The 20,676-nt window shown below is 48.4% G+C and overlaps 1 protein-coding gene across 2 annotated transcripts in view; it reads right to left on the bottom strand.

Annotated features, from left to right (window-relative positions):
- LOC139563638 (E3 ubiquitin-protein ligase TRIM9-like) overlaps positions 1 to 20,676 on the bottom strand; it is a 68,200-nt gene that overhangs the window by 22,868 nt on the left and 24,656 nt on the right. Inside the window, exons 2-4 of one of the 2 annotated variants that reach the window (XM_071382478.1) lie at positions 7,869 to 7,964; positions 7,356 to 7,412; positions 4,927 to 5,049 (exon numbers count right to left, since the gene is read on the bottom strand). In XM_071382478.1, the coding sequence (XP_071238579.1) occupies positions 4,927 to 5,049; positions 7,356 to 7,412; positions 7,869 to 7,964 (276 nt within the window). The remainder of the gene's footprint in view (positions 1 to 4,926; positions 5,050 to 7,355; positions 7,413 to 7,868; positions 7,965 to 20,676) is intronic. The other variant, XM_071382479.1, reaches the window with a different exon arrangement.

Genomic DNA, 20,676 nt, shown 5'->3' on the forward strand with positions numbered 1-20,676 from the left:
TCTCCAGAGAGAAAGAGAGAAATAACTCCAGAGAGAAAGAGAGAAATATCTCCAGGGAGAGAGAGAGAAATAACTCCAGAGAGAGACAGAGAGATAACTCCAGGGAGAGAGAGAGAGAGAGAGAAATAACTCCAGGGAGAGAGAGAGAGAGCAGTAAAAGAGGGCAGAATAAAGAGGTAGAGGACAGAGGTATGTGTAAGTGGGCCACTGTCTGTCTCTCTCTCTCTCTCTCTCTGCAGAGCTGGTGGGGCTAGGAACCATTCCTCTCTGAGTCACTCTGGCCGGGGTCATTAAACACTGTCGTACCTATTCAGCAGCACAGCCAAAACGGTCTGAAACAGATACAGGGTCAGAGTGGGCCAGAGACCTGGAAAAAACAGGGACACTCCACATGAAAGAAGACTATAGTGTTTACTCTGGTAAGATTACTATAGTATTTACTGTAGTGTTTTTGCAGACTGAAGTATACCGAAGCATTTACTGTCGTGTTTTAGATCACAGACTAAGGACACTAGATCACAGACTAAGGACACTAGATCACAGACCAAGGACACTAGATCACAGACTAAGGACACTAACCCTAGATCACAGACTAAGGACACTAGATCACAGACTAAGGACACTAACCCTAGATCACAGACTAAGGACACTAACCCTAGATCACAGACTAAGGACACTAGATCACAGACTAAGGACACTAACCCTAGATCACAGACTAAGGACACTAACCCTAGATCACAGACTAAGGACACTAGATCACAGACTAAGGACACTAACCCTAGATCACAGACTAAGGACACTAATCCTAGATCACAGACTAAGGACACTAGATCACAGACTAAGGACACTAACCCTAGATCACAGACCAAGGACACTAACCCTAGATCACAGACTAAGGACACTAGATCACAGACTAAGGACACTAACCCTAGATCACAGACTAAGGACACTAACCCTAGATCACAGACTAAGGACACTAGATCACAGACTAAGGACACTAGATCACAGACCAAGGACACTAGATCACAGACCAAGGACACTAGATCACAGACTAAGGACACTAGATCACAGACTAAGGACACTAGATCACAGACTAAGGACACTAGACATGGGTTGTGAATAATCATTGGGGTATATTATTTTAATTTCTTTTGATGTGGTATGTTGAAAATGTGATAATATACACCACCGTTCAAAAGTTTGGGGTCGCTTAGAAATGACCTTGTTATTGAAAGAAAAACATGGTCCATTAAAATAATCAAATTGATCAGAAATACAGTGTAGACATTGTTAATGTTGTAAATGACTATTGCAGCTGGAAACGGCAGATTTTTTATGGAATATCTACATAGGCGTTCAGAGGCCCATTATCAGCAACCATCACTCCTGTGTTCCAATGGCACGTTGTGTTAGCTAATCCAAGTTTATCATTTAAAAAAAGGCTAATTGAAAGGGTTACAATATTACTTAGTTTATGTAAAGACAAAGATTAAATCAAGAATAGTCTGATGGGTGACAATATTAGCCTATGACTTGTGAATGATGCCCAGTTTAAGGTAAATCATAGTCGCACACCTCATGTAGCCTAGCCCTATGGCCTATATGTTTTGATAAGGTTTGTATCACAACTAAAGTGGACAAATAACTTCTTAAAACGGGTGTATACGCAGCACGTGAGTATCACGTTTGGGGAAGATAATTTTCACCATAAAAAGAAATGCATAATCGCATTTGTGGTCACTTTTGATAATGGTGTTTTCCCGCTAATGGAACATTCACGCTGATATCCTACTGCCGTGTTGCTGCGCTTATAATGTGAAGAAATAATCTAATAGTTTATCAACATTTTAAGCAAAACGTTTTCATCTGTTGCGTCAGGCTCATTGGTTAAAACAGATTTTTTGATGCTAGTGGTTGTTTTAATATGGGATCTATCGCATCCCACAACATGCCCCGGACTATGTTTGGAATATTTATTTCTCGCACAGAATAGGTCAAGTTTTGTACTCTGGGGGATAGTAGATTGACAGTAGGCTAGTGCTTTTGCTGTTTGTTAGGCCTAGTCATCTTGTTGGTTGACGATATCTTCAATATGCGCCTCGGAATTGGATAAGGATGCGTGCAGTTTCGTCCCCGATCTGTCTGTCTTCACTAGTAGCCTGTGAGAAAGTTCCCGATCACATGACTGAGAGCCATGTGAGTGAGAGGTGCTTCGATACGCAGGCGGGAGAAGGGAATTATAATCATTATATTCGGCCCAAGGGCACACCGGCCACCGGCCACAAAAGGCACCGATTCTTTTCGGGGGATTATGGCCACAAAAAGGGGAAATTCGAGGCTTTATCAAGTGCTTGTCAAATTGTGAATGAGAGACTGATGAAGTGTGTACAGCCTGCACAAAAAAAAACTAAGCAGAACTCATGCCTTTCATGCAACTTTCTTCAAATCATCATTAGTCGCATCATGCAGCCTTACAATGTATTACAAATCCAAACATATAGCCCAACGTTTGTAGAACAACTAAAGTTACATTAATAACATCTACTGTAGGAGAATACCTGTTTCTTTGTTTCTTTATTTCTATTTCTACTCCTTCAAATCATTTGGAGAAAATATCCTTACTATTTTATTCAGCTTTGTTCAATTGTATTCTTCCTACTATAAATTAATATAAAAATAATACCACGGAATTCTAAGCAAATCTTGTCTGCTAAATGAACTAGTGTAGCCCACAGCCATATGGCACAGCCAGATCAGGGCCTAACATAAGGACAACTCAGAGTATTCTGTTCTTCTGAAATAGACTACATTTTCTTCATATCATGTTTCTTTAGACCTGTCTAAAATAAATCATGGATTTATTGTGATGATATGTAGGCTATATTACTATTAAAATGTAGATGTTCCAGAGGTCTGCATCAGTGGCTTGTACGCTGTGTGTGGAAGCCAGGAGATGCTAAATGTTAATTAACGGTCGATTACCGTGAGACCGGCAGTTATTTGCTTGGCAATCACCGCCACAGCCCAACAGTTCTGAGTGTTTGTCAATACCATTACGTCGAAGGGAAACGTAACGTCATGATGAGTAGACTATATTCATTGGTAAACAGACTGCACTGCACTGGCCAGTGACTGCTGCCGCAGTGACATAGCAATTACAACAGAGAGAGACGGATTGAGTTATGAGATAGATATGTGTGTGTGTGTGTGTGTGTGTGTTTCTGTGTGTGTGTGTGACAGAGATCAAATGAAAGGAAATACAATTATGTAATATATTGAACTCCTCAGCATGATAAACTGACTGCCTCCTCTGTCTGTGTCCATATTTAATGACAGTCTTTCACAGATCCCCATCTATCCTGATAGAGAGAGAGACAGAGAAAGAGAGAGCGAGGGGGAGAGAGAGAGAGGGGGGAGAGAGAGAGAGAGAGAGAGAGAGAGAGAGAGAGAGAGAGAGAGAGAGAGAGAGAGAGAGAGAGAGAGAGAGAGAGAGAGAGAGAACGAGAGAGAGAGAGAGAACGAGAGAGAGAGAGAGAACGAGAGAGAGAACGAGACAGACAGAGAGAGAGAGAAAGAGACAGACAGAGAGAGAGAGAATGAGACAGAGAGAGATACAGAATGAGAGAGAGATACAGAGAGAGAGAGATACAGAGAGAGATACAGAGAGACAGAATGGGAGAGAGAGAGAGATACAGAGAGACAGAATGAGAGAGAGCTACAGAGAGAGAGAGAGAGAGATACAGAGAGAGAAAGAGATAGAGTGAGAGAGAGATACAGAGAGAAAGAAAGAGAGAGATACAGAGAGAAAGAAAGAGAGAGAGAGAGAGAGATACAGAGAGAGAGAATGACAGAGAGACAAAGAGACAGAATGAGAGAGAGAGAGAATGAATGAAGAGATAGAAAGAGAGAGAGAGCTCAAAAATTCTTATTCCACACACACACACACACACACACCTCAATAACAAGCTCTGCACTTCGCTATATCCTGGTCATCATGGAGATGGTTGCCTCTGGCGACACCGAGCGATACTTTCTCAGGGACCAGAGGAATCACCATCTCCATGATGACCAGGATATAGCGACGTGCAGAGCTTGTTATTGAGGTGTGTGTGTGTGTGTGTGTGTGTGTGTGTGTGTGTGTGTGTGTGTGTGTGTGTGTGTGTGTGTGTGTGTGTGTGTGTGTGTGTGTGTGTGTGTGTGTGTGTGTGTGTGTGTGTGTGTGTGCACGTGTACGTGTACGTGTGTGTGTGTGTGTGTGTGTGTGTGTGTGTGTGTGTGAGGAATAAGAATGGGTTTGAATAGCTCTCTGGTAGAGCAGGGACAAGGCTCCTGCTCTACCATGTTAACATTCCAAGGTTAGTCTCTGAGAGGGAACCTGGTTAATTAATACAATACAATATACAATACAACAATACAGAAAAATACAAAAAATAAATAAACACCTGAATATTTAATTCTGTCTGTTTCATATTCATTCATCAATGTTTTAATCACTACTCTCTGGTAGGCAGGAATGTCGATGTTTTTTGGTCCTGAAAGAAGCAAAGAAAACCTGGGCCTCCCACACAAACCCTGCTGGTGGAAGTTTCTAGATGCCCCAACAAGCAGAAGTGATAACGTCAAGATGGTCCTGCCTAGCAGCTCAGGGCTGTGTCCTGATTCTACACCCTTCTCGCAAAGTGTACCCTCGCACACTTTGTTTCATGGATTTAATAAGGGTGGAAATTCACTCTAGGCAATGTTTACATCAATCATATGCTTTTAAATCCCTAACGGGGAGTGTACACTTCTGGAAAAGGGTGGTGAATTTTATGCATAATCTTAATTTTATGCATAATTCTGCCTGTTTACTATTCCTTCATTAATTTATCATTGTTGCCCCGCAGACAGGAAGTCCCCTGGGCTTGATCCAAAATGGGGTCTCACCTTCAGCTTGTGCTCATGCTCCTTGTTGACGCGGGTCAGCAGCTGGGCCTTGCGTCGGTTCAGGGCGTCGATGAGGGCGTCACACTGGGCCACCAGACAGGCTTCGAACTCCACGCCGTTCTCCTGCAGGAAAGACAGACAGTCAGACAGACAGATAGACAGACAGACAGACAGACAGTCAGACAGACAGACAGACAGACAGACAGACAGACAGTCAGACAGACAGACAGACAGTCAGTCAGACAGACAGACAGACAGACAGACAGACAGACAGACAGTCAGTCAGACAGACAGACAGACAGACAGACAGACAGACAGACAGACAGACAGACAGACAGACAGACAGACAGACAGTCAGACAGACACACAGACACACAGACAGACAGACAGACAGACACACAGACAGACAGTCAGACACACAAACAGACAGACAGTCAGACAGTCAGACACACAGACAGACACACAGACACACAGACAGACACACAGACACACAGTCAGACACACACACAGACAGACAGACAGACAGACAGACAGACAGACAGACAGACAGACAGACAGACAGACAGACAGACAGACAGACAGATATAAAGAAAGAAAGATAGACCGACAGTCAGACACACAGACAGACAGCTGGGACACAAGGCTGTCTGGATAGACTTTGAAGAACACATAAAGACAGGAATGACAGACAGACAGACAGACAGGAAGGTGTATCATTCCTACGGTAAAAAAAAAAACAGGCAAACTGACAGACACATAGACAATGTGAGGCCGTATTTATCAAGCGTCTCAGAGTATGAGAGCTGATCTAGGATCAGTTTTGCCTTTTAGATCAGAATGAATGAGGGTATATGGACAGATCCTAGATAAGAATGAATGAGGGTATATGGACAGATTCTAGATCTTTTTTTTGTACACCTTTATTTAACTAGGCAAGTCAGTTAAGAACACATTCTTATTTTCAATGACGGCCTAGGAACGGTGGGTTAACTGTCTTGTTCAGGGGCAGAACGACAGATTTTTACCTTGTCAGCTCGGGGATTCAATCTTGCAACCTTCCGGTTACTAGTCCAACTCTCTAACCACCTGCCTTACATTGCACTCCACGAGGAGCCTGCCTGTTACGCGAATGCAGTAAGAAGCCAAGGTAAGTTGCTAGCTAGCATTAAACGTATCTTATAAAAAACAATCATTCAATCATAATCACTAGTTAACTACACATGCTTGATGATATTACTAGTTTATCTAGCGTGTCCTGCGTTGCATATAATCGATGCGGTGCGCATTCGTGAAAAAGGACTGTCGTTGCTCCAACATGTACCTAACCAATGCCTTTCTTAAAATCAATACACAAGTATATATTTTTAAACCTGCCTATTTAGCTAAAAGAAATCCAGGTTAGCAGGCAATATTAACCAGGTGAAATTGTGTCACTTCTCTTGCGTTCATTGCACGCAGAGTCAGAGTATATGCAACAGTTTGGGCCGCCTGGCTCGTTGCGAACTAATTTGCCCGAATTTTACGTAATTATGACATAACATTGAAGGTTGTGCAATGTAACAGCAATATTTAGACTTATGGATGCCACCCGTTGGATAAAATACGTAACGGTTCCGTATTTCACTGAAAGAATAAACGTCTTGTTTTCGAGATTATAGTTTCCGGATTCGACCATATTAATGACCTAAGGCTCGTACTTCTGTGTGTTATTATGTTATAATTAAGTCTATGATTTGATAGAGCAGTCTGACTGAGCGATGGTAGGCACCAGCAAGCTCGTAAGCATTCATTCAAACAGCACTTTCGTGCGTTTTGCAAGCAGCTCTTCGCAATGCTTCAAGCATTGCGCTGTTTGAATGCTTCAAGCCTATCAACTCCCGAGATTAGGCTGGTGTAACCGATGTGAAATGGCTAGCTAGTTAGCGGGGTGCGCGCTAATAGCGTTTCAAACGTCACTCGCTCTGAGACTTGGAGTAGTTATGCCCCTTGCTCTGCATGGGTAACGCTGCTTCGAGGGTGGCTGTTGTCGATGTGTTCCTGGTTCGAGCCCAGACTATCTAAAGTCTCTTCAGTTATTTACATTTTACTATCTGAAGACTATTTGTAGTTTTTTACTATCTGAAGACTATTTGTAGTTTGAAACAAGTTCATTGCGGTGAACAGACTGAAGAAAGTATTGTAGTGAAAGAAGATTGGAGATTCCGTCAATATCTACTTCTCAGGGTAAATGTTGTTGTATCATTTGGTTCCATCAAGGTAAGGTAGCACCACCAGGTATTGTTTGGAGTTCTCCTGTATCCCAACCCAACTCTACCCCTTCATTCCTCTCCTCATTTCCTCCTCTCCTCTCCTCTCATCCTCCTCTCCTCCTCTCCTCTCCTCTCCTCTCCTCCTCTCCTCTCCTCTCCTCCTCTCCTCCTCCTTCTCACCTTCAGTGTTCCCCACCCTGATGTCACTAGTAAGGGTCTCCCTGGACCATCAGCGGGCTGTGTGACAAGAAGAGGAGTCAGCGTGGATCCCACGTCCCAAATGGCACCCTATTCCCTATATAGTGCACTACTTTTAACCAAAGCCCTATGGCACCCTATTCCCTATATAGTGCACTACTTTGAACCAAAGCCCTATTAGCCCTGATCAAAAGTAGTGCCCTATACAGGGAATAGGGTGCCGTTTGGGATATATCCTATGATATATCCTATATCCTAGGTCAGGAGGAGCAGTGTACCTGGGGGGGGGGGGGGGGGGCAGTGTACTGTACCTGGCACTAGCGGTTCTGGTGGGGAGGCCAGTGTACTGTACCTGGCACTAGCGGTTCTGGTGGGGAGGCCAGTGTACTGTACCTGGCACTAGCGGTTCTGGTGGGGGGGCCAGGGGGGGCCAGTGTACTGTACCTGGCACTAGCGGTTCTGGTGGGGGGGCCAGGGGGGGCCAGTGTACTGTACCTGGATGTGCTGCACCATGTTCCTCAGCTGAACCAGGAACTCCTTGGCCTCGTTAGCTCTGTCAGACAGGATGTTGAGGGCCTGGGACAGCTGGCCCTGAGGAGGACAGAGAGAAACAGGGTCAGCATTGGACACGTCCATGTGAATGAATGAATGAAACAATTGGACTAAGGTGGTTGGGAGGAGGGGGGGGGGGGGTTGAAGGTGGGCGGGTCAGAGGTGGTTGGGGGGAGGTGGGGTTGAAGGTGCGGGGAGGGTGGTCGGAGGTTGGTGGAGAGGGGAGAGGGGGTCGGAGGTGGTTGGGGAGGGGGGGGTCGAAGGTGGGGATCTGAGGTGGTTGGGGCAGGGGGTCGGAGGTTGGCGGTGGTTGGGGGGGAGGGGTGGCATATGTCAACTCTATGTCAACCCAAGTCTAGGCATCTCATCTCATGTGAACCGGACCGACCAATGGGAATACAAAGTACTGAGATCAATGACCTTTGACCCTAGGGTTTGGAAACCATGACAGCTCCTGCTAACATGACCCCAGTGCACCATGGGACTGTGGCAACAGCCGAGCAAAGAGAGAGAGAGAGCACAGTAGACCACTGTGATGAAGCTGGCCGATGCTTCTCATAAAGGTTTAAAATACGACTGGTAAAGGATTTACAAAACAATATGAGTTTTATTTTCAATAAATAAACAAATATAAAACAGGCAAAGTTAAAATGTCGAAAAACAAAGTTAAAAGTCATGTGGAGGTGTAAAATATGCAAACGCTCCTCACATCATCCTTGACAACCATCCTCCTTGACAACCATCCTCCTTGACAACCATCCTCCTTGACAACCATCCTCCTTGACAACCATCCTCCTTGACAACCATCCTCCTCTCCCACACCTATAGCCCTCTACACTCATACCTGCATACTGGTTGAAAACGGCAGATTCTGCCACTAATAAACGCCTGAATTGGAACGTAGTGGCAGTACAGTAACAGGCTGTACATGACGTCAGTATGGGTTTTGACTGACCGACGTTCTGAACTTGAGCACCTCACGAGACAAGAAGTTGCCTTCCCCCCCCCATCCCTCCTGCTAATTGGGCAACTTTTGCTATTTTCTTGTTGTCTTAGTGACCGGATATGCTGTAAATTACGAGGACTCGAATGGTATTTTGAAAGATGAGACGTTGAGGATAATAAATACCGCTTTGATGTCATACAAGAGTCCAAATGTGCACTGCACATTTCCATATCATTAAAGTCATGTTATATACAGTGTCAACGTTTATGATCACTGTGTTGTTCTGTACAGTAACCAGATGACATGGCGTCGTACCCTGGGTTGTTCTGTACAGTAACCAGATGACATGGCGTCGTACCCTGGGTTGTTCTGTACAGTAACCAGATGACATGGCGTCGTACCCTGTGTTGTTCTGTACAGTAACCAGATGACATGGCGTCGTACCCTGGGTTGTTCTGTACAGTAACCAGATGACATGGCGTCGTACCCTGTGTTGTTCTGTACAGTAACCAGATGACATGGTGTCGTACCCTGGGTTGTTCTGTACAGTAACCAGATGACATGGCGTCGTACCCTGGGTTGTTCTGTTCAGTAATCAGATGACATGGCGTCGTACCCTGGGTTGTTCTGTACAGTAACCAGATGACATGGCGTCGTACCCTGGGTTGTTCTGTACAGTAACCAGATGACATGGCGTCGTACCCTGGGTTGTTCTGAACACAGTGAGTCTGTTTGTCTATCGGTAAGACACGTCGCTGCGGCTCCTGAATGCACTCAGGACGCCATTCTATACGCACCAAAATGATGATCTGTTTCTCTGAATTGCTTCCCTGAAAGTCTAACACTGTAAGATCCTATTTTATAAGTCATGTTGGCAATAGAACAAGCTTTCAAATGATAACTCCCCCCCCCCCGGACGCCGACTGTGATTTATAACGGGCTGTTTTTTGAGGGGATTTCGTAAACAACAACAGTAATTGTGTGAGGGCGGTGGGGGTAGGGGTGGGTGGGGGTACACGGTCGTGTTCCAAACGAAACAACTACCTGTGTACTCTCTCTAGTTCCTTAACGGCACAGCTAGGAGAGATCAAACAAAACAAAAAAAACTTTTATAGTTGAAGACTCTTGTTTTGAGTCTTACACGTGCTTTGACATGACATTAGGAACCGTGTCACACTTTGGAGAGGTGTGTGGCCAATTGGAGACAGTAGTTAGGGAGGATTCCAGATACAGAATGGGGACATGGAGGAAAATGGGCCCCCCAGGGGTCGTGGGGGGGGGGGGAGGGGGGGTCGTGCTTTGTCCCATTTCAGTCAAGGGAAGGGTTTAGTATTGTTAATCTAGTCCAGCGGAGGGTCATGTAATTTGTCATTGATGAAATGTCAATACTTCTCAGTGTTCTAGAATGAGTTGCATATTAGGCTAGATATCCATGTGTGCCCCGATGCCCCCCCCCCCACCACATCTCATCTGATTGTCTGCTGGGCAGAAATCAAGTGCACCTATACACAGGGTACAAAACATTATGAACACCTGCTCTTTCCGTGACATAGACTGACCAGGTGAATCCAGGTGAAAGCTACGATCCCTTATTGATGCCACCGGTTAAATCCACTTCGATCAGTGTAGATGAAGGGGAGGAGACAGGTGGTTAAAGAAGGAGTTTTAAGCCTTGAGACAATTGAGACATGGATTGTGTCTGTGTGCCATTCAGAGGGTGAATGGGCAAGACAAATTATTTAAGTGCCTTTGAACGGGGTTTGGTAGTAGGTGCCAGGGCGCACCGGTTTGTGTCAAGATCTGCAACGTTGCTGTGTTCTTTCACGCTCAACAGTTTCCCGTGTGTATCAAGAACGGTCCACCCACCCAAAGGAAATCCAGCTAACTTGACACAAACTGTAGGAAGCATTAGAGTCAACAACAGGGAAGCTGTGTTTCACAGGGAATCTACAATTCCTCCACCCACCATGCACTCTTTAAATAGCCTACCAGTGAAGGACTGATAAGTTAAAACCAAGACTTGAATTGAGAGGGTATGAGAGGGTATGCCATAGACCCTGGTCCCCCCCCAGACTGAACACTATGGACCCTGGTCCCCCCCCAGACTGAACACTATGGACCCTGGTCCCCCCCCAGACTGAACACCATGGACCCTGGTCCCCCCCCAGACTGAACACTATGGACCCTGGTCCCCCCCCCAGACAGAACACTATGGACCCTGGTCCCCCCCCCAGACAGAACACTATGGACCCTGGTCCCCCCCCCAGACAGAACACTATGGACCCTGGTCCCACCCCAGACTGAACACTATGGACCCTGGTCCCCCCCCCAGACAGAACACTATGGACCCTGGTCCCCCCCCCAGACTGAACACTATGGACCCTGGTCCCCCCCCCCAGACTGAACACTATGGACCCTGGTCCCCCCCCAGACTGAACACTATGGACCCTGGTCCCCCCCCCAGACAGAACACTATGGACCCTGGTCCCCCCCCCCCCAGACTGAACACTATGGACCCTGGTCCCCCCCCAGACTGAACACTATGGACCCTGGTCCCCCCCCCCCCCAGACTGAACACTATGGACCATGGTCCCCCCCCAGACTGAACACTATGGACCCTGGTCCCCCCCCCAGACAGAACACTATGGACCCTGGTCCCCCCCCCCCAGACTGAACACTATGGACCCTGGTCCCCCCCCCCCCAGACTGAACACTATGGACCCTGGTCCCCCCCCCAGACTGAACACTATGGACCCTGGTCCCCCCCCCCCAGACTGAACACTATGGACCCTGGTCCCCCCCCAGACTGAACACTATGGACCCTGGTCCCCCCCCCAGACAGAACACTATGGACCCTGGTCCCCCCCCCCAGACTGAACACTATGGACCCTGGTCCCCCCCCCAGACAGAACACTATGGACCCTGGTTCCCCCCCCCAGACAGAACACTATGGACCCTGGTCCCCCCCCAGACTGAACACTATGGACCCTGGTGCCCCCCCCCCAGACTGAACACTATGGACCCTGGTCCCCCCCCAGACTGAACACTATGGACCCTGGTCCCCCCCCCAGACAGAACACTATGGACCCTGGTCCCCCCCCCCCAGACTGAACACTATGGACCCTGGTCCCCCCCCAGACTGAACACTATGGACCCTGGTCCCCCCCCCCCCAGACTGAACACTATGGACCCTGGTCCCCCCCCAGACTGAACACTATGGACCCTGGTCCCCCCCCAGACAGAACACTATGGACCCTGGTCCCCCCCCCCAGACTGAACACTATGGACCCTGGTCCCCCCCCCCAGACAGAACACTATGGACCCTGGTCCCCCCCCAGACAGAACACTATGGACCCTGGTCCCCCCCCCCCCAGACTGAACACTATGGACCCTGGTCCCCCCCCCCAGACTGAACACTATGGACCCTGGTCCCCCCCCCCCTAGACTGAACACTATGGACCCTGGTCCCACCCCAGACAGAACACTATGGACCCTGGTCCCCCCCCCCAGACTGAACACTATGGACCCTGGTCCCCCCCCAGACAGAACACTATGGACCATGGTCCCCCCCCCAGACAGAACACTATGGACCCTGGTCCCCCCCCCCCAGACTGAACACTATGGACCCTGGTCCCCCCCCCCAGACTGAACACTATGGACCCTGGTCCCCCCCCCCCAGACTGAACACTATGGACCCTGGTCCCTCCCCCAGACTGAACACTATGGACCCTGGTCCCCCCCCAGACAGAACACTATGGACCCTGGTCCCCCCCCAGACTGAACACTATGGACCCTGGTCCCCCCCCAGACTGAACACTATGGACCCTGGTCCCCCCCCAGACTGAACACTATGGACCCTGGTCCCCCCCCCCCCCCAGACTGAACACTATGGACCCTGGTCCCCCCCCCAGACTGAACACTATGGACCCTGGTCCCCCCCCAGACAGAACACTATGGACCCTGGTCCCCCCCCAGACTGAACACTATGGACCCTGGTCCCCCCCCAGACAGAACACTATGGACCCTGGTCCCCCCCCAGACTGAACACTATGGACCCTGGTCCCCCCCCAGACTGAACACTATGGACCCTGGTCCCCCCCCAGACTGAACACTATGGACCCTGGTCCCCCCCCCCCCCAGACTGAACACTATGGACCCTGGTCCCCCCCCCAGACTGAACACTATGGACCCTGGTCCCCCCCCAGACAGAACACTATGGACCCTGGTCCCCCCCCAGACTGAACACTATGGACCCTGGTCCCCCCCCAGACTGAACACTATGGACCCTGGTCCCCCCCCAGACTGAACACTATGGACCCTGGTCCCCCCCCCCTAGATAGAACACTATGGACCCTGGTCCCCCCCCCAGACTGAACACTATGGACCCTGGTCCCCCCCCCAGACTGAACACTATGGACCCTGGTCCCCCCCCAGACTGAACACTATGGACCCTGGTCCCCCCCCCCCCAGACTGAACACTATGGACCCTGGTCCCCCCCCCCCAGACTGAACACTATGGACCCTGGTCCCCCCCCCAGACTGAACACTATGGACCCTGGTCCCCCCCCCCAGACTGAACACTATGGACCCTGGTCCCCCCCCCCCCCAGACTGAACACTATGGACCCTGGTCCCCCCCCCCCAGACTGAACACTATGGACCCTGGTCCCCCCCCTCAGACTGAACACTATGGACCCTGGTCCCCCCCCCAGACTGAACACTATGGACCCTGGTCCCCCCCCCCCCCAGATAGAACACTATGGACCCTGGTCCCCCCCCCCAGACTGAACACTATGGACCCTGGTCCCCCCCCCCCAGACTGAACACTATGGACCCTGGTCCCCCCCCCAGAATGAACACTATGGACCCTGGTCCCCCCCCCAGACGGAACACTATGGACCCTGGTCCCCCCCCCCCAGACTGAACACTATGGACCCTGGTCCCCCCCCCCCCAGACTGAACACTATGGACCCTGGTCCCCCCCCCCCCCCCAGACTGAACACTATGGACCCTGGTCCCCCCCCCCCCCCCCAGACAGAACACTATGGACCCTGGTCCCCCCCCCCCCAGACTGAACACTATGGACCCTGGTCCCCCCCCCCAGACAGAACACTATGGACCCTGGTCCCCCCCCCCCAGACTGAACACTATGGACCCTGGTCCCCCCCCCCCCAGACTGAACACTATGGACCCTGGTCCCCCCCCCCCCCAGACTGAACACTATGGACCCTGGTCACTCCCCCCCAGACTGAACACTATGGACCCTGGTCCTCCCCCCCCCAGACTGAACACTATGGACCCTGGTCCCCCCCCCAGACAGAACACTATGGACCCTGGTCTGATGTAGTGCAGCTTTAGTTCCAGGTGCTTTTCAGAGAGAGCAGCTCCTCACAAAGCAAATCACCAGGCAACCAACACCACTTACTGAACCTGTCAATCATTATACACTGCCCCTACACACTCTCAGCCCCTATAGCTTCCTCTCATTCAGACTATCAGTCAGGACACACTCACACTCACACTCTCACTCTCACTCTCACTCTCACTCTCACGCACACACACGCGCGCACACACACGCGCGCACACACACACACACACACACACGCGCGCGCGCACACACACACGCGCACACACACACACACACACACTCGCGTACATGCATAGAAACACACACACACACACATGCACACACACACACACACACACACACTCGCGTACATGCATAGAAATACACACACACACGCGCACACGCACACACACACTCGCGTACATGCATAGAAATACACACACACACACACACACACACACACACACACACACACACACACACACACACACACACACACACACACACACACACACACACACACACACACTGCCCTTTCAACCATCCTTTATTAGTTTCTCATTTTCTGTTTCAGTCCCAGACTTGTCTCATTGTCCTCTCTGAATCAATGAAGGTCGATCAGGGGTATGGCGCCTTGTTAACAGTGGCGGTGCTCAGCAGAAGCTCTCTGTCACACTGATGAAACCAACACAGTTGATCTGATTGTCCGGAGGGGTTTTTCCACAGTGTCTGATGAAACCAACACAGTTGATCTGATTGTCCGGAGGGTTTTTCCACAGTGTCTGATGAAACCAACACAGTTGACTTGATTGTCCGGAGGGGTTTTTCCACAGTGTCTGATGAAACCAACACAGTTGATCTGATTGTCCGGAGGGTTTTTCCACAGTGTCTGATGAAACCAACACAGTTGATCTGATTGTCCGGAGGGTTTTTCCACAGTGTCGGATGAAACCAACACAGTTGATCTGATTGTCCGGAGGGTTTTTCCACAGTGTCTGATGAAACCAACACAGTTGACTTGATTGTCCGGAGGGGTTTTTCCACAGTGTCTGATGAAACCAACACAGTTGATCTGATTGTCCGGAGGTGTTTTTCCACAGTGTCGGATGAAACCAACACAGTTGATCTGATTGTCCGGAGGTGTTTTTCCACAGTGTCGGATGAAACCAACACAGTTGATCTGATTGTCCGGAGGGGTTTTTCCACAGTGTCTGATGAAACCAACACAGTTGATCTGATTGTCCGGAGGGGTTTTTCCACAGTGTCTGATGAAACCAACACAGTTGATCTGATTGTCCGGAGGGGTTTTTCCACAGAGTCTGATGAAACCAACACAGTTGATCTGATTGTCCGGAGGGGTTTTTCCACAGTGTCTGATGAAACCAACACAGTTGATCTGATTGTCCGGAGGGTTTTTCCACAGTGTCTGATGAAACCAACACAGTTGACTTGATTGTCCGGAGGGGTTTTTCCACAGTGTCTGATGAAACCAACACAGTTGATCTGATTGTCCGGAGGTGTTTTTCCACAGTGTCGGATGAAACCAACACAGTTGATCTGATTGTCCGGAGGTGTTTTTCCACAGTGTCGGATGAAACCAACACAGTTGATCTGATTGTCCGGAGGGGTTTTTCCACAGTGTCTGATGAAACCAACACAGTTGACCTGATTGTCCGGAGGGGTTTTTCCACAGTGTCTGATGAAACCAACACAGTTGATCTGATTGTCCGGAGGGGTTTTTCCACAGAGTCTGATGAAACCAACACAGTTGATCTGATTGTCCGGAGGGTTTTTCCACAGTGTCTGATGATACCAACACAGTTGACTTGATTGTCCGGAGGGGTTTTTCCACAGAGTCTGATGAAACCAACACAGTTGATCTGATTGTCCGGAGGGGTTTTTCCACAGAGTCTGATGAAACCAACACAGTTGATCTGATTGTCCGGAGGGTTTTTCCACAGTGTCTGATGAAACCAACACAGTTGATCTGATTGTCCGGAGGGGTTTTTCCACAGTGTCTGATGAAACCAACACAGTTGATCTGATTGTCCGGAGGGTTTTTCAACAGTGTCTGATGAAACCAACACAGTTGATCTGATTGTCCGGAGGGGTTTTTCCACAGTGTCTGATGAAACCAACACAGTTGATCTGATTGTCCGGAGGGGTTTTTCCACAGTGTCTGATGAAACCAACACAGTTGATCTGATTGTCCGGAGGGGTTTTTCCACAGTGTCGGATGAAACCAACACAGTTGATCTGATTGTCCGGAGGGGTTTTTCCACAGTGTCTGATGAAACCAACACAGTTGACCTGATTGTCCGGAGGGGTTTTTCCACAGTGTCTGATGAAACCAACACAGTTGATCTGATTGTCCGGAGGGGTTTTTCCACAGAGTCTGATGAAACCAACACAGTTGATCTGATTGTCCGGAGGGTTTTTCCACAGTGTCTGATGATACCAACACAGTTGACTTGATTGTCCGGAGGGGTTTTTCCACAGTGTCGGATGAAACCAACACAGTTGATCTGATTGTCCGGAGGGGTTTTTCCACAGTGTCTGATGAAACCAACACAGTTGACCTGATTGTCCGGAGGGGTTTTTCCACAGTGTCTGATGAAACCAACACAGTTGATCTGATTGTCCGGAGGGGTTTTTCCACAGAGTCTGATGAAACCAACACAGTTGATCTGATTGTCCGGAGGGTTTTTCCACAGTGTCTGATGAAACCAACACAGTTGATCTGATTGTCCGGAGGGGTTTTTCCACAGAGTCTGATGAAACCAACACAGTTGATCTGATTGTCCGGAGGGTTTTTCCACAGTGTCTGATGATACCAACACAGTTGACTTGATTGTCCTGAGGGGTTTTTCCACAGAGTCTGATGAAACCAACACAGTTGATCTGATTGTCCGGAGGGGTTTTTCCACAGAGTCTGATGAAACCAACACAGTTGATCTGATTGTCCGGAGGGTTTTTCCACAGTGTCTGATGAAACCAACACAGTTGATCTGATTGTCCGGAGGGGTTTTTCCACAGTGTCTGATGAAACCAACACAGTTGATCTGATTGTCCGGAGGGTTTTTCAACAGTGTCTGATGAAACCAACACAGTTGATCTGATTGTCCGGAGGGGTTTTTCCACAGTGTCTGATGAAACCAACACAGTTGATCTGATTGTCCGGAGGGGTTTTTCCACAGTGTCTGATGAAACCAACACAGTTGATCTGATTGTCCGGAGGGGTTTTTCCACAGTGTCGGATGAAACCAACACAGTTGATCTGATTGTCCGGAGGGGTTTTTCCACAGTGTCTGATGAAACCAACACAGTTGACCTGATTGTCCGGAGGGGTTTTTCCACAGTGTCTGATGAAACCAACACAGTTGATCTGATTGTCCGGAGGGGTTTTTCCACAGAGTCTGATGAAACCAACACAGTTGATCTGATTGTCCGGAGGGTTTTTCCACAGTGTCTGATGATACCAACACAGTTGACTTGATTGTCCGGAGGGGTTTTTCCACAGTGTCGGATGAAACCAACACAGTTGATCTGATTGTCCGGAGGTGTTTTTCCACAGTGTCGGATGAAACCAACACAGTTGATCTGATTGTCCGGAGGGGTTTTTCCACAGTGTCTGATGAAACCAACACAGTTGACCTGATTGTCCGGAGGGGTTTTTCCACAGTGTCTGATGAAACCAACACAGTTGATCTGATTGTCCGGAGGGGTTTTTCCACAGAGTCTGATGAAACCAACACAGTTGATCTGATTGTCCGGAGGGTTTTTCCACAGTGTCTGATGATACCAACACAGTTGACTTGATTGTCCGGAGGGGTTTTTCCACAGAGTCTGATGAAACCAACACAGTTGATCTGATTGTCCGGAGGGGTTTTTCCACAGAGTCTGATGAAACCAACACAGTTGATCTGATTGTCCGGAGGGTTTTTCCACAGTGTCTGATGAAACCAACACAGTTGATCTGATTGTCCGGAGGGGTTTTTCCACAGTGTCTGATGAAACCAACACAGTTGATCTGATTGTCCGGAGGGTTTTTCAACAGTGTCTGATGAAACCAACACAGTTGATCTGATTGTCCGGAGGGGTTTTTCCACAGTGTCTGATGAAACCAACACAGTTGATCTGATTGTCCGGAGGGGTTTTTCCACAGTGTCTGATGAAACCAACACAGTTGATCTGATTGTCCGGAGGGGTTTTTCCACAGTGTCTGATGAAACCAACACAGTTGATCTGATTGTCCGGAGGGGTTTTTCCACAGTGTCTGATGAAACCAACACAGTTGACCTGATTGTCCGGAGGGGTTTTTCCACAGTGTCTGATGAAACCAACACAGTTGATCTGATTGTCCGGAGGGGTTTTTCCACAGAGTCTGATGAAACCAACACAGTTGATCTGATTGTCCGGAGGGTTTTTCCACAGTGTCTGATGATACCAACACAGTTGACTTGATTGTCCGGAGGGGTTTTTCCACAGAGTCTGATGAAACCAACACAGTTGATCTGATTGTCCGGAGGGGTTTTTCCACAGAGTCTGATGAAACCAACACAGTTGATCTGATTGTCCGGAGGGTTTTTCCACAGTGTCTGATGAAACCAACACAGTTGATCTGATTGTCCGGAGGGGTTTTTCCACAGTGTCTGATGAAACCAACACAGTTGATCTGATTGTCCGGAGGGTTTTTCAACAGTGTCTGATGAAACCAACACAGTTGATCTGATTGTCCGGAGGGGTTTTTCCACAGTGTCTGATGAAACCAACACAGTTGATCTGATTGTCCGGAGGGGTTTTTCCACAGTGTCTGATGAAACCAACACAGTTGATCTGATTGTCCGGAGGGGTTTTTCCACAGAGTCTGATGAAACCAACACAGTTGATCTGATTGTCCGGAGGGGTTTTTCCACAGTGTCTGATGAAACCAACACAGTTGACCTGATTGTCCGGAGGGGTTTTTCCACAGAGTCTGATGATACCAACACAGTTGATCTGATTGTCCGGAGGGGTTTTTCCACAGTGTCGAATGAAACCAACACAGTTGATCTGATTGTCCGGAGTTTTTTTTCTCCATATTGTCATATCCATCTGTCTGTGAGTAAGCAACATACAGTACATGCACACTCCTCGTGCACGCTCTTCAAAAAACCAGATCAAATCATTGTGTGATGCGAAGTAAATATCGTTCTGTTTTTGACTACTAAAACAGGGTGTCTGGTTTTGTAAAGACGTCACAGCCATGTCTACGTATAGCATGTCTGCGACCAAAAACAAGCTACATGTGGACAGTACCAAAGCAAGTGATCCAATGATTCTGTCTCTTCGCAGCAACAAGGAAGGAAAGGAGTTGTCCAACTGACTTCAGCATTTAAACCCAACTCCTCTGAATCAGAGAGGTGCAGGGGGGCTGACTCAATTGACATCCACAGCACAGTGGGTTAACTGCCTTGTTGGCTAGGTACGAGATCGTCAAGGATCTCATTAGCAGCTTTGAGAAAATCCTTGTATATTATGCTCTCCTGTTTCAGGGGGCTTTGGGTTTTGTTGGACCAACCCTGGCAGGCTCAGACTGTTGAGGGTGCAGGGATGCTTTAGTGGGGTCTCTGACCTCGTTCATCTATCTGTCATGGCTGCGTAGGCTACTTGCAGGAGGCCTATAAAACGGATAATGACTTCTCCTTAGTGGGTGAGTCGCTCTGGTCGGTGTCTAGGATATAGGGTTGGCACTGTTTCATCGTGATAGGACAAAAAATAAACAAACTATATTTTTAATTTACATTTTTAAATGTATACCCCATATCTGCGCTAAAGTGAAGACTCTCTCTCTCTCTCTCTCTCTCACACAGACACACATGGGCTCTGGAATTTGCAACCATTTTCCTTCCTCACTCACTTAACTCATCACACTTTTCCAGTCACACAGAACACACAGAACACACAGGCACTTCATCTTCCAACACACCCTCACTCCCCCCACATACTGTATACACCCGTACATACCCACATACTGTATACACCCGTACATACCCACATACTGTATACACCCGTACATACCCACATACTGTATACACCCGTACATACCCACATACTGTATACACCCGTACATCCCCACATACTGTATACACCCGTACATCCCCACATACTGTATACACCCGTACATACCCACATACTGTATACACCCGTATCATACCCACATACTGTATACACCCGTACATACCCACATACTGTATACACCCGTACATACCCACATACTGTATACACCCGTACATACCCACATACTGTATACACCCGTACATACTGTATACACCTGTACATACCCACATACTGTATACACCCGTACATACCCACATACTGTATACACCTGTACATACCCACATACTGTATACACCCGTACATACCCACATACTGTATACACCCGTACATACCCACATACTGTATACACCCGTACATACC

Source organism: Salvelinus alpinus, chromosome 34 (assembly GCF_045679555.1).
Source record: "Salvelinus alpinus chromosome 34, SLU_Salpinus.1, whole genome shotgun sequence".
NCBI lineage: Eukaryota > Metazoa > Chordata > Actinopteri > Salmoniformes > Salmonidae > Salvelinus > Salvelinus alpinus.